Source organism: Pleurodeles waltl, chromosome 10 (assembly GCF_031143425.1).
Source record: "Pleurodeles waltl isolate 20211129_DDA chromosome 10, aPleWal1.hap1.20221129, whole genome shotgun sequence".
Lineage (NCBI taxonomy): Eukaryota > Metazoa > Chordata > Amphibia > Caudata > Salamandridae > Pleurodeles > Pleurodeles waltl.
In genome coordinates, this window is record NC_090449.1 from 153,572,877 (window position 1) to 153,589,815 (window position 16,939).

At 44.2% G+C, this 16,939-nt stretch overlaps 1 protein-coding gene across 7 annotated transcripts in view; it reads right to left on the reverse strand.

Annotated features, from left to right (window-relative positions):
- Positions 1 to 1,213: 1,213 nt before the first annotated feature.
- Positions 1,214 to 16,939, reverse strand: part of SREBF1 (sterol regulatory element binding transcription factor 1) — an 82,851-nt gene continuing 67,125 nt past the window's right edge. For 3 of the 7 annotated variants that reach the window (XM_069210073.1, XM_069210072.1, XM_069210074.1), the window contains exons 16-19: positions 14,973 to 15,135; positions 12,072 to 12,269; positions 11,186 to 11,297; positions 1,214 to 3,085 (exon numbers count right to left, since the gene is read on the reverse strand). In XM_069210073.1, coding sequence (XP_069066174.1) covers positions 2,859 to 3,085; positions 11,186 to 11,297; positions 12,072 to 12,269; positions 14,973 to 15,135 — 700 coding nt within the window. In that variant the 3' untranslated portion in view covers positions 1,214 to 2,858. Of the gene's footprint in view, positions 3,086 to 4,658; positions 4,678 to 4,803; positions 6,280 to 11,185; positions 11,298 to 12,071; positions 12,270 to 14,972; positions 15,136 to 16,939 lie in introns of those variants that run through there. The other 4 variants (XM_069210079.1, XM_069210076.1, XM_069210077.1 and 1 more) reach the window with 3 other exon arrangements.

Below are 16,939 nucleotides of genomic sequence, written 5' to 3' on the forward strand. Positions count from 1 at the left end.
GTGCAGTGCCGTACAAATTACATTTCGAAAGAAAATCTGCACACACAGAGGCTCCTTGCACTTACTCAGCCTGGGATTTATTCTACTGAAACGTGGAAGATGCAAACCCTGTGGCTATGCTGATTCTCGCGCATTTTTAGTTACAGGAATAGGAAGGAAAAACTCACAGTAACTTCTTAAGGCTGTGACTTTTGACATGCTTTGGTTGGCCATCCCTAAGTGTCCTCCAGGTGTGAGTGGGGTTGGCTGGGGGTGTCCCTGGGGGCAGGGAAGGGCACCTGTGGACTGCTTCCATGGTCTCCGACCATGGAAATGAGCCCAGGGGTCCCCTAACGCCTGCCCTGACCCAGGCATTAAATAATGGCCCTAAACAGGCTTAGCGCCATTATTTAAGGCCCTCCTCCTCCCGTGCGTGATTTTTGCATGGGAGGATAAATAAGACACAAAGTCTTCAAACTGGGGGGCGGGGCACCCCTAGGGGGGCCTCAAGTGATCCCAGGGGGGGCATCAGACTCTGGCTAAAAGAAGAATTATATATTGATAACAAGCCATTGTTTTCAACAGAAGCATGTTATTGCATTTTTAAAAAGGTAACCATACTTAAATGCAATTTTTAAATAGGTCTAGACATATTTAAACATTGCCATCCTTATAAAATAATTGTGAAAAATTCTAAAGGGGGGGGGACAGTGATTTTTATTTTTCAACTGGGGGGGGGTGCAGCATTAAAAAGTTTGGAGACCATTGCCTTAGAGTCAATTTTGCCCGGGAACGCCTACCTTGCATCTCATTGATGCAAGTTGGGTTTTCACTGTAAAAAATGACGTTAACTCCAAAATTTTGACGCTAGATGGGTCTAGTGTCAAAAATATAAATATGGAGTTAAGTTTGCACCAGATTTGCGTAAAATGAATGACGCAAATCCGGCACAAACAGAGTATAAATATGCCCCTGAAAGCTTTAGTCCTACTTTTATGTCTAACCCGTTCCGTTTTGTTCTTTTCAAAATCTGGTCACCCTACCTTTGTTGTACCATTCAGCCAATACAAAATGATTAATTAGGGCTGCTGATGAGGTCAACAGGTTGTGGAATGAAGCACTATATAAAAGCAAGTTATTTTGAACAGGTCACTCATTTTAGTTAGCTGGTAAACAATCATTGGCAAAGCCAATTAGTCTGGCAAAGGTCAACCTTTCCCAAAGGAAAAACACCTTTCGCAGGGGATAAAAGGCAGTTTATTCATGTTTTTAAGATTCTGCAAAGGCCTGAGCATGATAGGTAAATAGGCCTTTGTACAAAAACTTTCTTATTCATTTTAACATGGCTTTTCTGCCTTATTATACACACATGTTTAGCAAAATCAAAAATCTGGATCTGAAAATGGTGTCTCTACCAAGAACAGGCATTTATAGGGCAACGGAGAAAAAAAACGGTTGGAGTCAGTATTTAAATATGATATCAGTTTAGTACAGCGAAATAAGACCCATAATCAAACTCTACTCTAGAATAATTTCTAGGAGAAATTATTTTTTTAGAAGTAAAATGCAAGAAAACTGCAATCTTTTTTAGTTCCAAAATAAGGGTGGCTGGGTGGCTGGCTTTATTGACACACTCCTGCCTGTCTCCAGCGACCAGGTTTGGAAAACTCAAAGAAGCAACATGTGGGCACATTTTTGGATCTGCTTCAACTCCTTAATTGCATGGTTTTGGGCAGGAGCTAGGATGCAAGGGACAAAGTATGTTAACCCCAGTGGCATCCACATAAAAACTTTAACTTGGGTACTTTCTGTCAAACCAAATATTTCGGGAATTTGACTGATTCCTACAAATAAAGACGAGAAGAATGCTACAACTCCAACCATGATGCCAAAGGATGGAAGCATATCTTACTATTTGTACGAATGTCTTAGCAAATGCTTTTACAGATAGACCCAACATATTTTCTATCAAAGATCTATGGACCAATTCTAAATGACTTATCACTGTAGTTTCTGCTTTAACTATATGGGCCAAATTTAACATTAAAAATCTTTAGTTCGAGAGCAGAGGGTACATTTCGGTTTCATATATGACATAATGTAGTAACATTCTACTGTATTTGTCACTGGTGTATGGAACTATTAGACATATCTGTTTCAAGAAGAGTTTGTTAAAAATGTCCCACTAGAAAAGCTTAATTTATATAAATACATCTAATATAACACTTGGTCACAATTCCAAGAGTAGAGTGCCATCTAAGTCCCTGTATTGGCACGATCGGCCACTCACCATAAAGTGTTCCTCCTCATCTATAGAAGAAATAACCAAGAATAGGAACACACTGGGTTTGTCACCAACAATAAAGGGAGTTGGCAGGTCAGTATCTGCCATTCCTTTTGCGACTACAGCCCGTTCACCGATGCCACATACTCAGTAAAATGATGAACGCAGTGTTAATACAAAGCTCACTTTTAAAGGCGCTCAAGCTCACTTAGTGTGACCAGTCAATGCCATCATACGTAAGAGGGTCTGCCCAACCAAGGTGCTGCTTCTTTGACTTGTGATAGAGAGAAGACTTTTTTTCTAACGGGGAGGGTTCAAGGGTAGCAATGGTTGACTTCTCAGCCACCATAGGCTTGATACATATAGAAAAAGGAAGAGTTGTGTTCTTTTGCCCAAAATACTGATGCCTCTTCTTTGATGTTGGCGAATAGTCTTCTGTAGTCAATAGCTGATCCTAATCTTCTGGACTCTTTGGCCTCAGATGGGTCGGTTCTGGCCAATGTGGCCAACGGGTATGCCCGCTTCTGGGAAAGCATCAGAAAGCAAGCTAAAGGCGAGTTGGCAGACGACTCGGTGCTGTTTGTGGTGGGTCACTTCAGCTAGAGGCGACGGGGCTCCCACCGCTGCCAAGCTTTATGATCATCTGCTGACAGTCGTAAAGTGAGCGTTTGTCCCCCAGCTTCTCCAGGGTGCGTGCTGCCTCGGCCAGCATGCCCACCCGCTGCCCGGGTGCAGAGAGGAAGGTCGGTGGCAAGTAGCGGCAGGCCAGAAGGAGGGCCTCAGCGTGCTCGCGCAGGGTCGGGTGATTCTCCATTTCACCTGCTGAGAAGCAAAGAAGCCAACACTGTGAGCACCTATCATAAACGATCATACAGTGTCGATACACATTTTCTGTAGGGTAGGCTGCACAACCCAATCCGAAACCGAGAGTATGTGCTCAAAAATGGGAGAGAGATCTTATGTTCACTTGATGTGTGTACATTGTGATGCCTCTGCTATGAAAGGTGGTAGCATCAGCAAACTACAAACCACATTGCTTCCTTTATAAAATAGACCACCTACTGCAGAGGAAGTGGCAATGTTATTTTCCTTTAACAGCCAATTACTATGATTCTGCTACCAAGAAAATAACCTTTCTGTGGCACCGTGAGAGTTTTGCGCCCATTCTCTGTGGAGCCTACTGGCTATGACTATGCCTTTAAATGAAGGTCTCTTATCAGCCTACTCCAGCTGAGAATTCCATGGTAACCCCAATGCATTTCAGGCTGCCGATCATGTAAAATTTAGGAGGGCACATCTCCACCTATTTTGTTGGAACAAGCAAAATAAACAAGAAAAAGTCTATTGTCAAAGTGTTGGTAAAGACCTGTTCTATTGTGTCAAGCTGACCGCTCAGCAATTCGGGGGCAGATTTAAGAGCCCCTAGCACCTCCTTGTGCCACATTAGCATCTTTTTTTTCACGCTAATGTGGCCCAACAAGGCCAAAAGTGCTGCACCAAATTTACAAAGTGGCACATGGCATCCATTGTGCTACTTTGCAACCCTTTGCGTTACATTATGCCTGTGCCAGGCATAATGTATGCAAAACGGCATTCCCCCATTAGGGGGCCGAACAAATGGTGCAAAGAAATCTAAAAAATGTCTTTGTGACATTTTTTCGGCACTTTTAACGCTTGCTCAGAGCAGGCATTAAAATGAAGCACACCATTGTTTACAATGGGCCTCTATGGGCTTTGCAGGATTAGCGTCAACATTTTTTACGCTAATCCTGCAGAGCTCCGAACTAGCATCAAAAAATATGACGCTAGTTCCCATAACTACCGCCATGGTAAACTGTATCCTAGATACGGCGCACACGTGCTGGCATTAGGGGGGCGCTAAGGGGCTCAAGAAAAGTGGCACTGCACTGGGTGCAGCTCCACTTTTCTTAAATCAGGTCCTAAATGTTTTCTGTTGATCCACATACTTGGTACACAGTTGACAACCGCAGCGCAAGCCTCCTTGTTGGCGAGCCATTGTGCTCCAACTACACTATTAAACAAACAACTTTTAGGGCATGGGGGATATTTCCAGACCTACACACACTGTGTCTCTCTTTTGAGGCTTACTTAGATAATCAATAGTGATGGTTTTAGATATCTATGCCCATATTTATACTTTTTTAACGCCGCATTTGTGTCATTTTTTGACGCAAAAGCGACGCAATCTTACAAAATACAATTGAATTTTGTAAGTTTGCGCCGCTTTTGCATCAAAAGACGGCGCAAATGCGGCACTAAAAAAGTATAAATATGGGCCTTATTCTTTTTTACCAGAAAAGGATTTACCCTAGAAACAAAAATCTCCACACAGTCGTATTGGACACCAACAAGCTTGGCAACGTCTTTACCAACATCCTTTAAATGAGCAGCGCCTGCAATTCAAGCACAACAAGAGTGTTGTTAACAACTAGGTTATGGTTTTCAAACCCTGCAAACACACCATATTATTTTTTGTTGCACGAAAGACTTTGCCAAAAATCTACATCAGATGTTTCTTTAAAAAAAATAATTTATTGAGACATTTGTTATCCATGCACAGAGTAACAAGCTACAAATGAAACACCTAGCAGAACAGCATCAGAAAGCAGTAGGTGTTTTGATTTGACAACTGGAGGTAGAGGTTAAGGGGCGGACATGTGACATTAAACCATGGAAGATTCCCAGGAGAGAGAAAAGTGTCAGACCAATCCAGGAGAGGTGACAATCTGCACTAAATGTACTTCTGGGTGACAGATGTGATCAGTCACGCTAAATACATATTTATGCAAAAGAGACGTGACAGTCCAAACTAAAAGAGGGTCCTTTTGAGAGACATAACCGTTCAAGTCAAACAGGGATCTCGATCTCTTCGGGACCATCAAAACCAAAAATCAAGCAGCGCTTTCACATCCTCTGGCTACAACCAATGCGGCGCACGCCAGGTCTGGTTTTTAGATCGATTTCAGAAGCGGCCTGTTTAGAACAGTAGAAGGAATGTGCAACTCGTCTCTTTGCATCCACATCAGAGCCCCACAATACTTTGTATATAAGTAAGACTCAGTCCACTGGAGCAGAAAGATCCTCCATTTTTGCTTCACTGGATTAGGAAGAGGGGGAGTGCAAGGGCTAGCCTTTGATTTTACCAAGAGTATCCTGCTTCAAGAAAGTAACAGAGAAGCACCACCTTCCTTTCGGGTAGCCCACACCTTCTACGCACAGGGCGGCTACACTGGGGATATCCTCCAATTTTGTGTGAGAGCCTTACATCATCCCACTGACATATGACCCTGTGACCCTACAGATCTGCAGAGAATGCTTAGCATCCAGTCTTTTCAGGCAGATCCAGCTGGAGCAAACCACATTAACTCCTTTAAACTCTTGCACAGTAAGGTATCCCAGGGAGGGCGGACGTCCAAGTCCTCAAGGCTTATGAATGGGCATGGCTTATAAAAGAATTAGGTACCACAACCATATTGACATCCCCAGTTGATGGCAACCGTCTCAGCATCAGCTGTGATTTCATCTCTGTGATAGCCAAATATGTGAGCATGCAACCTGTACACACCCTTACTGCTTATCCATGCAAGTGCAAAAAAATTGAAACAAAATACCGTATGCAGAGAAATGCCAATTACATAGCACGTAAGGACATAAAATGCCACTCAATAACACAGTGTAAATTAAACAATGGGAAAAACAATACAGTGCGGCGTCGATACGGAATGACAAGCCTATCATATTCGAGGTACAGAAGAGAAGGGATTCTCTTTTGTTTCAGGACAAATTCGAGCGGCGTGTGCCTTCTAAAACCACCACGTTGTTTTCATCTAAGTCTCTGCTCAGTGTGTGAAGGTGAGGAGGAGAAGGCGGCCGGGGAAGTGAACCAAACTCATCATCCCCACCTGCTAGGTTAGGTCTCGGCCAAAACATGGGAGGGTTTCACTGACAAGGAAGTGTGGGGAAGCTCACGCTGCAGCTGACCAGCCTTATAACATCTGCGGATAAACAAAAAAAACACAACCTTAGATTCATGTGCTCACCAATGGTATCTCCATGCACAATTATATACAATACAAGCAAAACATGAATACAGTCGCGTGAGCTCTTGTGGCATTTGGCCCGACAACATCATTGGCATGACAATGGCGAAGATGGACAGTTTTTCAATGGTCAGTGGCCACAAATTAGCAGTTTAAACTGACTGAAAATGACTGGAAACTTCCAAGGGCTTAAGGAAACTACACCGTGCAAGTTCCTGAAACATCTGTGTTTTCCTGCCTGACCTGTGCAACTAATGTAACTGTGCAGTCTTGGGCGTGGCAGCCATGTTGGACTGGGAAAGGACATCTGAGGCACTACATTCTGAAGAGCTTTAGTTCAGCACTGCACACTCTGCCACAGAACCAGCATCTTGGGTAGGAGTCTACTGTTGAGTCTCCACTGTTGTAACCTATGGGTCAGTGGAGGTGGTGCCTTTTGTTGGGTCTATATAGGCAAGCTTGCACCAGGCGAAGTGGTCATTGAAAAGATCATTCAGCAGGGCCAAGAGGCAAAAAATTGCTCCTTAAGAATTAATACTATAATCCCCTCTACCCAACAAACTATTGAATGCGAGACACTGAAAATCAACTGGAGACCAGCAAGTTGCACGCAGCTCTTATCTATACACATGAAGCCTCTCTGGTAAGTTAGAGACCTTGCTCAGCTACTGTTAAGTCACCATAAACTCAGGATGAAAAGGGCAATTATTCACTGGATTTCAGGAACAAGAGGTCTGATGTTCAAGCGAAAAAGGTAAAAGGTCCAGGTTAAAGGTAACTACTACTGATCTGTTGTCAGTTCACAGAAAGGGCTCAGGTCAGAAAACACTAGCATCTTGACCTTTGACATTTAAGCTATAAAAGAGCTCGTGGATTTCCTGGAGCAAGACTAACTTTCAGTAGCGGCTGCTGCCAAGAAGGGGTGGGGGAGGCAGGGGGCAGCACACAGAGCGGGGGACAATTATTTTTTTAAAAACCTTACCTGCCGTCTTGGTGTTCCGCCACTTTGATTCTTCTTGTCTTCTTCCTCCCCTCCCCACTCAATCCCGACCCTTCAATCATGCTGTTACTAGCAAGAGAGGAGCACCAGGAATGGTCTGAGCAGGCAGAAATGTCGCTCAGGGAGGAGTGGGAGCCTGCACTTGGTCTCCACCCGGCTGTGCAACACAGCAGAGTGGAGACTTCTAAGTGCGCATGTCAGATTGGCCGGCCTCAGACGGCTGGCCAAACTGACATACTTACTTAGAAGTGCATATACCACACCTCCTCCCTGGTGACGTAGGAGTGACTGGCCCCACCCCACACTCACTATGCAGAAAAATAAAGTGATAATAAATATTGTTATTATCACTTTATTTTTCTGCTTTCAGCTGTGGAGCAACGCTCCTCCGCCATAACGGAGGGGCCACCCCTGCTAACTTTATGAACTGTAAGGGTGCATCGCACAAAGTTGATGTTCTTGATTCCAAACTTTTGACTCAATATCGTTTTTTACTACTACAGTTAATTTGTATGTAAAAGAGACGGGGCTTTCAGTGTCACACTATGATAATGGAACCGTACTTATTTAATATTTTGAGGCAGAACAAATACATAATCCGTCATTGTAATTCCTGGGTATTGGACCATATACCCATAAGCCAGCTTCAGTGACAATGGATCCGCTTACAACTGTTGCTTTGACTAGAGTTTTTGCATGCTATAAAAATCCCTAGTCCCTTTCTCTTAGAGAGTAATTTAACCAATATGCTGTATTAAATACTAATGCAAACGTACAGAATTACCTTAAAATCAGTTTTTGTGGGAAACTGGTCCTTCAAGAAATCATTTCTTGATGACTGTCCCAGACTTCATGCCAGTACAGAAAACCCGGGAGACCATTGTGTAATTGGTCACTATATGGCTGGTGGGCTGTTTCCATTTCTACTATGAATTGAAGGCATCTGCCCAGAGATATTTTGTACCAGCCATGAAAGGAACTGAAATGAAAACGGATAACCGTGTACTACAGATCATGGCTTATGTGAGGCTTTCCAAACAAATTTGCAATATAAGGATTCAGGGCACATAAAAATGCTAGGCTCTCCACCCTCGGAGACCAGGCTAAAGCTCTGCAGATCACAGATGCTTTTGTCACTCCAAATGTACCCAAAAACATCAAAGGACTCTTTGCCATACTTGTAATCTTTGCTAGGTTTCTGAGAGAGCAAAGCTCAGTGATACTTAGGGGCAGATTTAACAACACTATGGCCCACATTTACACTTTTTGGTGCAAACCTGCATTAACGCAGGTTTGTGCCAAAAGGTATAGCGCCGGATAGCGCAATTCCTAGATGCCGGCTGTGCGCCATATTTATGGAATGGTGCTAGCCGGTGCTAAGGCCCTGTTAGCGTGCTTGGAAAGGACGCTAACAGGGCCGGGGAGGCGAAGGGGGAACTGGGGCTTGTGTGCCAAATAATGGCGCTACACTGTTTAGAGGTAAAAAAATTGCCTCTAGGCAGTGTAGCGACATTTTCTGGCACACAAACCCCATGGACATGGCTCCTATCTTAGTAAAGACAGGAGCCAGGCCCATCACCCCAATGGCCATGCCCAGGGGCCGAATGTCCCCTGGGCATGGCCATTGGGGCCAGCGAAATACAGGGGGCCCCAAATCAGGGCCCCCGAGTGGCGTTGGATGAAAAAAAATATATACTCACCCAGACTTACCTTGGATGGGTCCCCCATCCGTAGGTGACCTCCTGTTGTGGGTAGGGGTGGATGGGGGTTGTCCCTGTGTACAGGGAAGGGCACCTGTGGGCAATTTCCATGGTCTCTGACCATGGAAATGCCTACAGGTCCCCTAACGCCTGCCCATACCCAGGCGTGAAATAAAGGCGCTAAGCTATTTAAGGCCCCCATGCTGGATTTTAGCACGGGGGGATAAATATGGCACAAAGGCCATATCGTCCTTTTCTGGACGGGAACGCCAACCTTGCATCTCATTGACACAAGGTAGGTTTTCCCCTCCAGAAAACAATGTAAACTCCATAACTCTGGCGCTAGACGTGTCTAGCGTCAAAGTATAAATATGGAGTTTGGTTTGCGCTGAATTAGCATAAACAAATTACGCTAATGCAGCGCAACTGAGTGCATCATCAAGTTGCAGCACAAGGTGTTGCTAAAGTGTTTGTTTTCAGCCCCAAACATTATTACATTAGGAAATAGCCCTTAAAGTAATGAAAGTAGAACTTTGTGCTACTTTGCATCAAGGGGTGATCACATGGATGGTACACTCATGTTTTTTCACCCAAAGCGTTATCTTTTAAGATTGCTAGAAAGGGCTTTGCTCCAAAGAATACCTCCTTGAGGGAGGTATTAACAAGGAGAAAAGTACTTTCTTCTCTTACATAAATATGTGCTGTACTATATAGCACACATCCAATGCATGAAAAGGTTTAAAGTTAGTCTGAGCATACTGTTTTGTACACCCTTTCAAGATCCCTCCCCCAAAACACACACACACACACACACACACACACACACCCCCCCCCCCTTTCTCTATGGTGCAAACGTGTACAAGTACAAGAAAACCCGTTTATGCACCAGCATGTAGGAAAGGCGCAGCAGCACCACAGATGTGGCAAGAAATAACACTTCAGGGTATATTGTGTCTTTAGAGAAACTGTGGCTGAACAAACCCCAAGTTCCTCACTTAAAGGGTCCACTAATATTTAGGCTCTTGGGTGCTGGGGAATCACATGTACCTGTTACTAGAACAGGACACCAAATGATCAGGCAAATGCTTGCTTACAAGGGGGTGAAGAAGACCTGACTGAACAGAAATGTAGAGTCAGAAGAGTCTGTGGGCCATGCAAAGAAGCGCATTGATCCACATTCCCATCAAGCAGATGGGGACCTTTCCAGCAGTACCTCTCCCACTGTCCCAAAAAACTAAGGGGCATATTTGCAAGCCCCTAGCGCAACCGGAGCATCACTTTTTGTGTCGCTCCGGCGGCACTGTGCACTTCTTGTGGCTTAACGTAACCTTGTAAATACGGGCCCTTCACACGCAGCTCTCTGCGTGGAAGGGGCGTGCAGTGGGTGTTGCTGTGGGCGTTCCACAGCAACACCCATTGCATTTTGACACTTTCCCAAATTTATGAAATTTCGTAAATCTGAGGCAGCACCAAAATCTAACGTGGTGGCGTTAGCATGGCACAACAAGGAGAAATGCTTTCATTTCCTCTTGTTTTTTGCTCTTTCTATGTGTGCTGCATTTTGCAGGGCACATAGAAATAGCAAATTGCCATTGAAGATTGTTTTTGGGCAAGGAGGTATTTCTTCCTGCACAAAAACAATCTCCCCCCGCAACGCAGCCATCCTTGCACCATGGCGTAAGGGTGGCTGTGTTGGCGCTCGGCAGCTAATTTAGTGCTGGCACAGGGGGAAACAAAGGGATGTGGCGTATTCTAGTAAATACGGTGCATCCCTGTGTTTTAGAAGTGATGCAGCACGGCGCTGCCACTTCTTGTAAATATGGCCCTTAGGGCCTGAGTTAGAACTCGAAGGATGGGTTACTCCATCACAATGGTGATGGTTATACAGTCTGCTGAAATCTAAATCCTATGGAGTAACCTGTCCGCCAAGTTCTTAATGATGCCCTATGTTTTTTCTATGAGCATTTTCTGTAGAACATAGATAGATTCTAATATTAGAATTAAATCTCTAACATGGGCATCCTTTCAAATGGCATTCGTCCCTATGAATTTACTACACTATAAAATGGCCACACAATGGGGCATGACCTTGTACCTCTCCCAGAGCTCAGCAAAGGGTCAGAGCTATCTATGGGCCCCCATCTTGTGCATCCTTGCTTACCTTCTTTGCTGCTTTGTCCAACCCTCCGCCGCAGGCTGCGATCCAAGAGTTGGTGGGTCCTGGTGGGGCTCGCTCCAGCCATTAACCGCGCAGTGGCTTCGTGTAGGAACACCTGGAAAAGACACTTATGAGCACAGACACGAAAAAACAGCTGAGAGGGGCAGGGGGTTTGTTTACAGTGGAGGGAGACGGCCTGATAACATCCATGGGAGAGAGTAGAGCACAACACACACAGCAGAGTGGGATTGAGGGAATGCTATTAGGGGAGAGAGGGAGCAAATCAAAAATGTCTTAGAGTTGGGACAGGGTGCTCTTAGAGAAACTTAAGGAAAGAATGCTGTCTGATGAGGGTGAGGGTGGAAAAACTGTGTCCGTGGGGAGGGACAAATAACACTTTAGGGGGCGAGAGCGCAGAGTACAATCTGACAAATAAAGGAAAGGGTTGTTTTCACCTCAAAGGAGACAGACGGAAAGCACTAAATCCTTCATCAAAGGAGTGAGAGGAGGTAAAAGCTTTTAAGAAAGACGGGACGGTGCAAAGTGCACTTTATTTGTAGAATGAGAGGCACAGAGCCGGCTGAGACGGTGACAGTATGCATTTTTACCCGGTGAAGGAGAGGGACAAAATGCACTTGAGGAAGTGAGAGGATAAGTTTGTCCATTGTTGCCCAGGGATCAGTTTGCTTATTTTTAAGAAAAGGGACATTGTACACGTCATCAGTGAGTAAACAAGGGCCTGAGGGAGGCTGTCAGGACAAAAGATGTTAAGGAAGAAAAACTAAATATAATGCTGTCACATGTTTCCTGCAGATCTTGCAATCCGCTAAAGATCTCATTCGGGCTCCTATACATCCTCCCTGCAGGGACTGGACCCTATGAGACTCACCCGGCGCATTGCAGACCGGGCAGACTGTGCCAGCCTGCGGAGGCTGCTCAGGTCCTGCTGGAAGCCCCTCAGCTCCAGTGGAGAAGCCTGGAACACACAGCTCATCTGCTGGCCTGCCATGCCGGCTGTGCTCATCTGCTGCTGCCAAACATTCGTCCTCGTCACCAACAGCAGGTCACAAAACAGCAGCTGGACCGCCTACAAAGACCATACAAAAAACAGAATGGAACACAATTTCAGAATGGTTGCCAGCATTTACAATCTATTTTCAAAAGGAATACTCATTTGATTAAAGACATCACTATTGAAATGCCCCAAAACTGAGTTTAGAATAGTCCCTCAAAATACAGCAGTCTTTACTCCTTTTCCGTCCGCACTAATTGCAATTAGGTTGTCAAACTGACTATCTTTTGCGCCTATTTCTAATATATCGGTAGTGCTGCTGCTTGTAGAGCATTTTCATAACGTTGATTTTTATGTATATAAGCATCCTTCCCAAAAAATCCCAAAAGAGTGAAAATATTAAGGCCTGGACAGATTTAATGATGTCCCATTTTCAAGTTAAAAGAAAATCCTTATCTATTAAAATCGAATAAATGTCACACTCAATCTGACAGTTTGAACTTTTCCCTAATATTTCCTGCTTGCTATACGTCAAATAAGAATTGATGGGAACATTCTCCAAGCAGATAAACACGCACACAATAAATGTCCACTGTTTCATACTGAGTAGCAATGCGACTTGCTTGGTATATTATTTGATATAAAGCTATTCCACTTCTTGCCACAGGGTGGTAGCAGAATGCAAGCTTTCAAAGCTATGAACACGCCATGCTCCTTATAACCTGCTTTCAGTACTACATTTTACTGCAATAATTTAAGGAGCAGAAACTTAAGTAAAGGTATTCATTTGTGGGTTATATTCTAAAAACAGCATGTGGGTGAAATACCACAAACAAGATTTTAAACAAATAATTAAAATAATTAATCTGCCGTATCTTCGGCTTTTTATTTATTCATCTTGAAAACATTTAAAATTTTCAAGAAATTCAATCCATTTGCTCCTTTGGCAGTCGCAACGCCCTTCATAGTAATTACCACTGGATCAGTCAGAGAGGACCGAAAAATACCCATGTGAAAATGGCTGGGCCCTGGGAAGGATAGCACATAGATAATTTTTTTAAGTAAGGGTCCAAGGACGGCCTAAAAAAATTGTATTTTGCAAGTTTGCACCGCTTCTGTGTCAAAAAATGACTCAAATGCACACTAAAAAAGTATAAATATGGGCCTATGTTTCTTATTTCTAAGGACCTATTCTTCACTCACTTGTACTGACAGCCATATTTTATGCCCATTTAAGATTTGCAGCAGATATTTTTAGTTAGCCTGCATCTTCAAAACGTTGTTTTACATTCAGCCAATATCACTTAGCTGGTTAGCTCTTGACAAGCGGTTTACCTTTCGCTTGAACTAATAAAACTGTAAATGCGCATCCGATGAACATCGCATGATTAAAGGTGAACCACTCTTAATAACACAACGGTCGCTTCCCTTGTGAATGCGAACAGTTAAAGTGGAGGTGCCCACCTAACCGGAAAAGAAGTAATTAAAGGAACTGAAGAGGTATTTGATGAACACCATGTGATGCTTGCGCATTTTCGGGAAATATGTTAACAGAAAAGTAAATCTGTACACTCTAAAATACATTTATTTCTGAAGATGTATTTTCTGATTACAATTAGTGTAAATAGTTCCCGCTGAATTCAGGGTCCACCCTATTTTTCTGCAAATAGAAGAAAATTATCACAAGCAGTATTAAAGTAAACACCCAGTGAAAAATCAGAAATGTAAGATCATGTAGCATTGGAGTAGCAGTGGTGTCGATACTGCCCCCTTCAGGCCATTCACGTCGATACCAAAGAAGCTGCTTCTGTATTGCACTGCAGACGCATTGGACACCTCGTATGAACCATGCAATGCAACTACAATGCACAACAGCTGCAGCCATGGGAGTTCCACCAGTGAGATGCCACTGCAGCAAGTGATCCATCGAACTTCATTGAGAGAGAGCGGTCCAGGGAGACGGTGGCAACAGCCAGGTGACTATCCTGCAGAGAAGGAACCACTGACCTATACCAAGGTAAGAGTCATTCCCCACCTTATAGAAAACTGAACCTCCAAACAGCACATTCAGTCTCATATGGGTGGGGGGTAACGTGGGTAAATTAAAAATAATAATCATTCAATAATGTTAGATGGCATCATTGTTCGTTGTTGTTACTATGCATACCTACAGTCTCTGAGTAACAGCACATTGTAATATTGGCCAATGTTTTAAGAACCCTATCAATGAATGTGATCAGGATTCGAGCTGGGACTCTACAAACACATGTGATTAGAGACCCTGAACAACGGAGCCGTAAAACACCATGGACATCAGTAGAAACAGAACCACGCCTTTCCAGCTCCACTGAAAAGGGGTATGTGTGGAGTGTAGAGGCCCAGTCAACTCACAGGATAGCCATGAAAGTTTGGAAGAGAGACACAATGCCATTCGTCTGCAGAGAGACACCTGCTGCCCAGTAATCTTGGAGAGAGCTACTCACTGCCCACTAGTCTTGAAGAAAGAGACCCGCAACCCACTAGTTCTGGAGACGGACACGTGCTACTACTAGTCTGTAGAGAGACCTTACTGTCCACTAGTCTGGAGAGAGACACATTTCATCTAATAGACTTGGAGAGAGATACCCGCTGCCAGTTAGTCTGGACAGTCACCAGCTGTCCACTGGTCTTGAGTGGAATACCTGCCACCAACTAGTCTTAGAGAGAGACACAAACTGGAGAGAGACAGGCTACCTACTAGTTTGCAGACATAAAGCGATTCGGCAGAGTTGAACTTACCTTATCAATACCACTGCAGGCTGTAGAGGTCATGTTGAGACTGTCCCGTAGGTACACACTGGCTTTATCACACTGGGCCAGGCTGCCCTGACTGCTGTCCTGCTTCCCGAGCATGGTGCGTAAAGCCTTAAATGTGTAGAGCGCTGCCTTGGGCAGGGGGTTCCTACGCGGAATGAAAGAAAACAAAGATATGACTGGCTGTAGCAACGCTCCTCGTCAACGTCAACTGGTATGGCGTAAAACCAGTTTGCTATAACATAAAGCAATGGTTCAACCCCCTGCAGTATGTTTGATTCATGAGGTAAAGTTCATCCTTATTCTGTACGGCTTATTTCACAGAGACATGTTTTTTTCTCATGCGATGTTGTGTGTATTGTCCCAGTGATATGGTTTATGTGTTTGTCCAGCCACATCTTGATTATGGAAACAACATTTATTGGGGAGGCCATATAAAATCCGTCCATCACATGGAAATTTCCCAAAATGCCAAACTCAGCCACATTTAACCATGTTTCCCTAGCACTAGCATCCTTACAATGTCAGCTGGTTTAAACAATCATTCCATTCATATCAATGTGTCTGGTCCACACAGCTCTAGAAAACCTTGCTCTCTGGTCACAAAGACTTGACGGCATCATCCAGGAACTAGCAAGTGTCTAGACCCTTTACACACGGAAAACTGTGTTATATGTCTGTAAATTCAAATTTTTCAAAGCCGAACAATCAGCCATGTGAGTGCAGACAGCCGACTTATGGCGAGCTTTGTATCGAGCGAACCCCAACACCTGAGATGTAGGAAGTTGTTAGAAACTTAGCTAATGGCCTTCAGGCTTCACTGCACCTAGGTCAAAGGAACATTCCCTGTCTCTTCATACCCTTTCCAGCCCCAAGAAACTCTGGTAAATGTGCTCTTTGGCAAAATACATTTTAAAACACCATAATATTTACTTCCCTAGAAATGGTTAAATTCGTTTCCAAAGAAGGCGGCGCCTGGTAATCATCTGGACCTTGGGTATTAGTCTAAAAAGAAATATTAGCAAGTGTAAGAGCTCGCTAGTTACCGAGGATCTGAAGATTCATGGCCTGATTTAGAACTTGGCGGACAGGATACTCCACCCCAAGGGTGGTGGAGCACCATGTCCTCCAGTCGGACGGTACATCTGCTCTACATGGGACGGTGTGAGGACTGTCATGTTTCCAGCAGCGGTGCCCCCCCCGGCTCAGCCACGGGAAACCTTACACAACACACTTGGGACGTCAAATGACCGTCTACCCTATTTACTTGTACTTCTTTTCCTTTTCGGAACGGCGATGGAAAGCCTCTCTGAAGAAATGAAGAATAATGAACCCCCCATTCTGGGAGAAAACTCCTAGGGTGTTGGTGCGCCATACATTGTTTGTTTTACGGAAACAAACTCCTGCTTTAGTAATTTGCTTTTGTAAAACAAACACATTTGATGGGTGACTGCATAAAACATGGCGGACAGACACCCTGCAAATTTTGAATGCCTTCAGAGATGCTGCTGTGGCGGCGCCCACTGGGAAGGAACACCGACCTCTAAATATGGCACGTGGTAGTCCACGGGGCAGCAGTCGCCTTCCCCACTCTAAATGAGGGCTTCAGTGTAGTACCCAGATAACAATCCAGTTCTACTGAACTGCTGAAATATACTTATGATTACTTCTCCTCATGGTAAGCCTGATTCCTGTGATATGGTAATTAAGGTGGAGTGGTTTCTTCAGTTTTGTGTGTTCCAGATTTTAGACTCCTCAGGGTGGCTTGGGGGGATGAAGACATTCCATTTGACAGCAAATGTTGTCTGGCATATATATTATTCACAATTGTATAAAGACCCGTGGAAAGTTCCCCTAGGCGTATTTAAGTCACATTTACATTCTCCAATGTTTGTTTACTTCCCCAGGCAGTATCATGTATTCACTTGAGGGGTGGCTTATGCCATCAACGT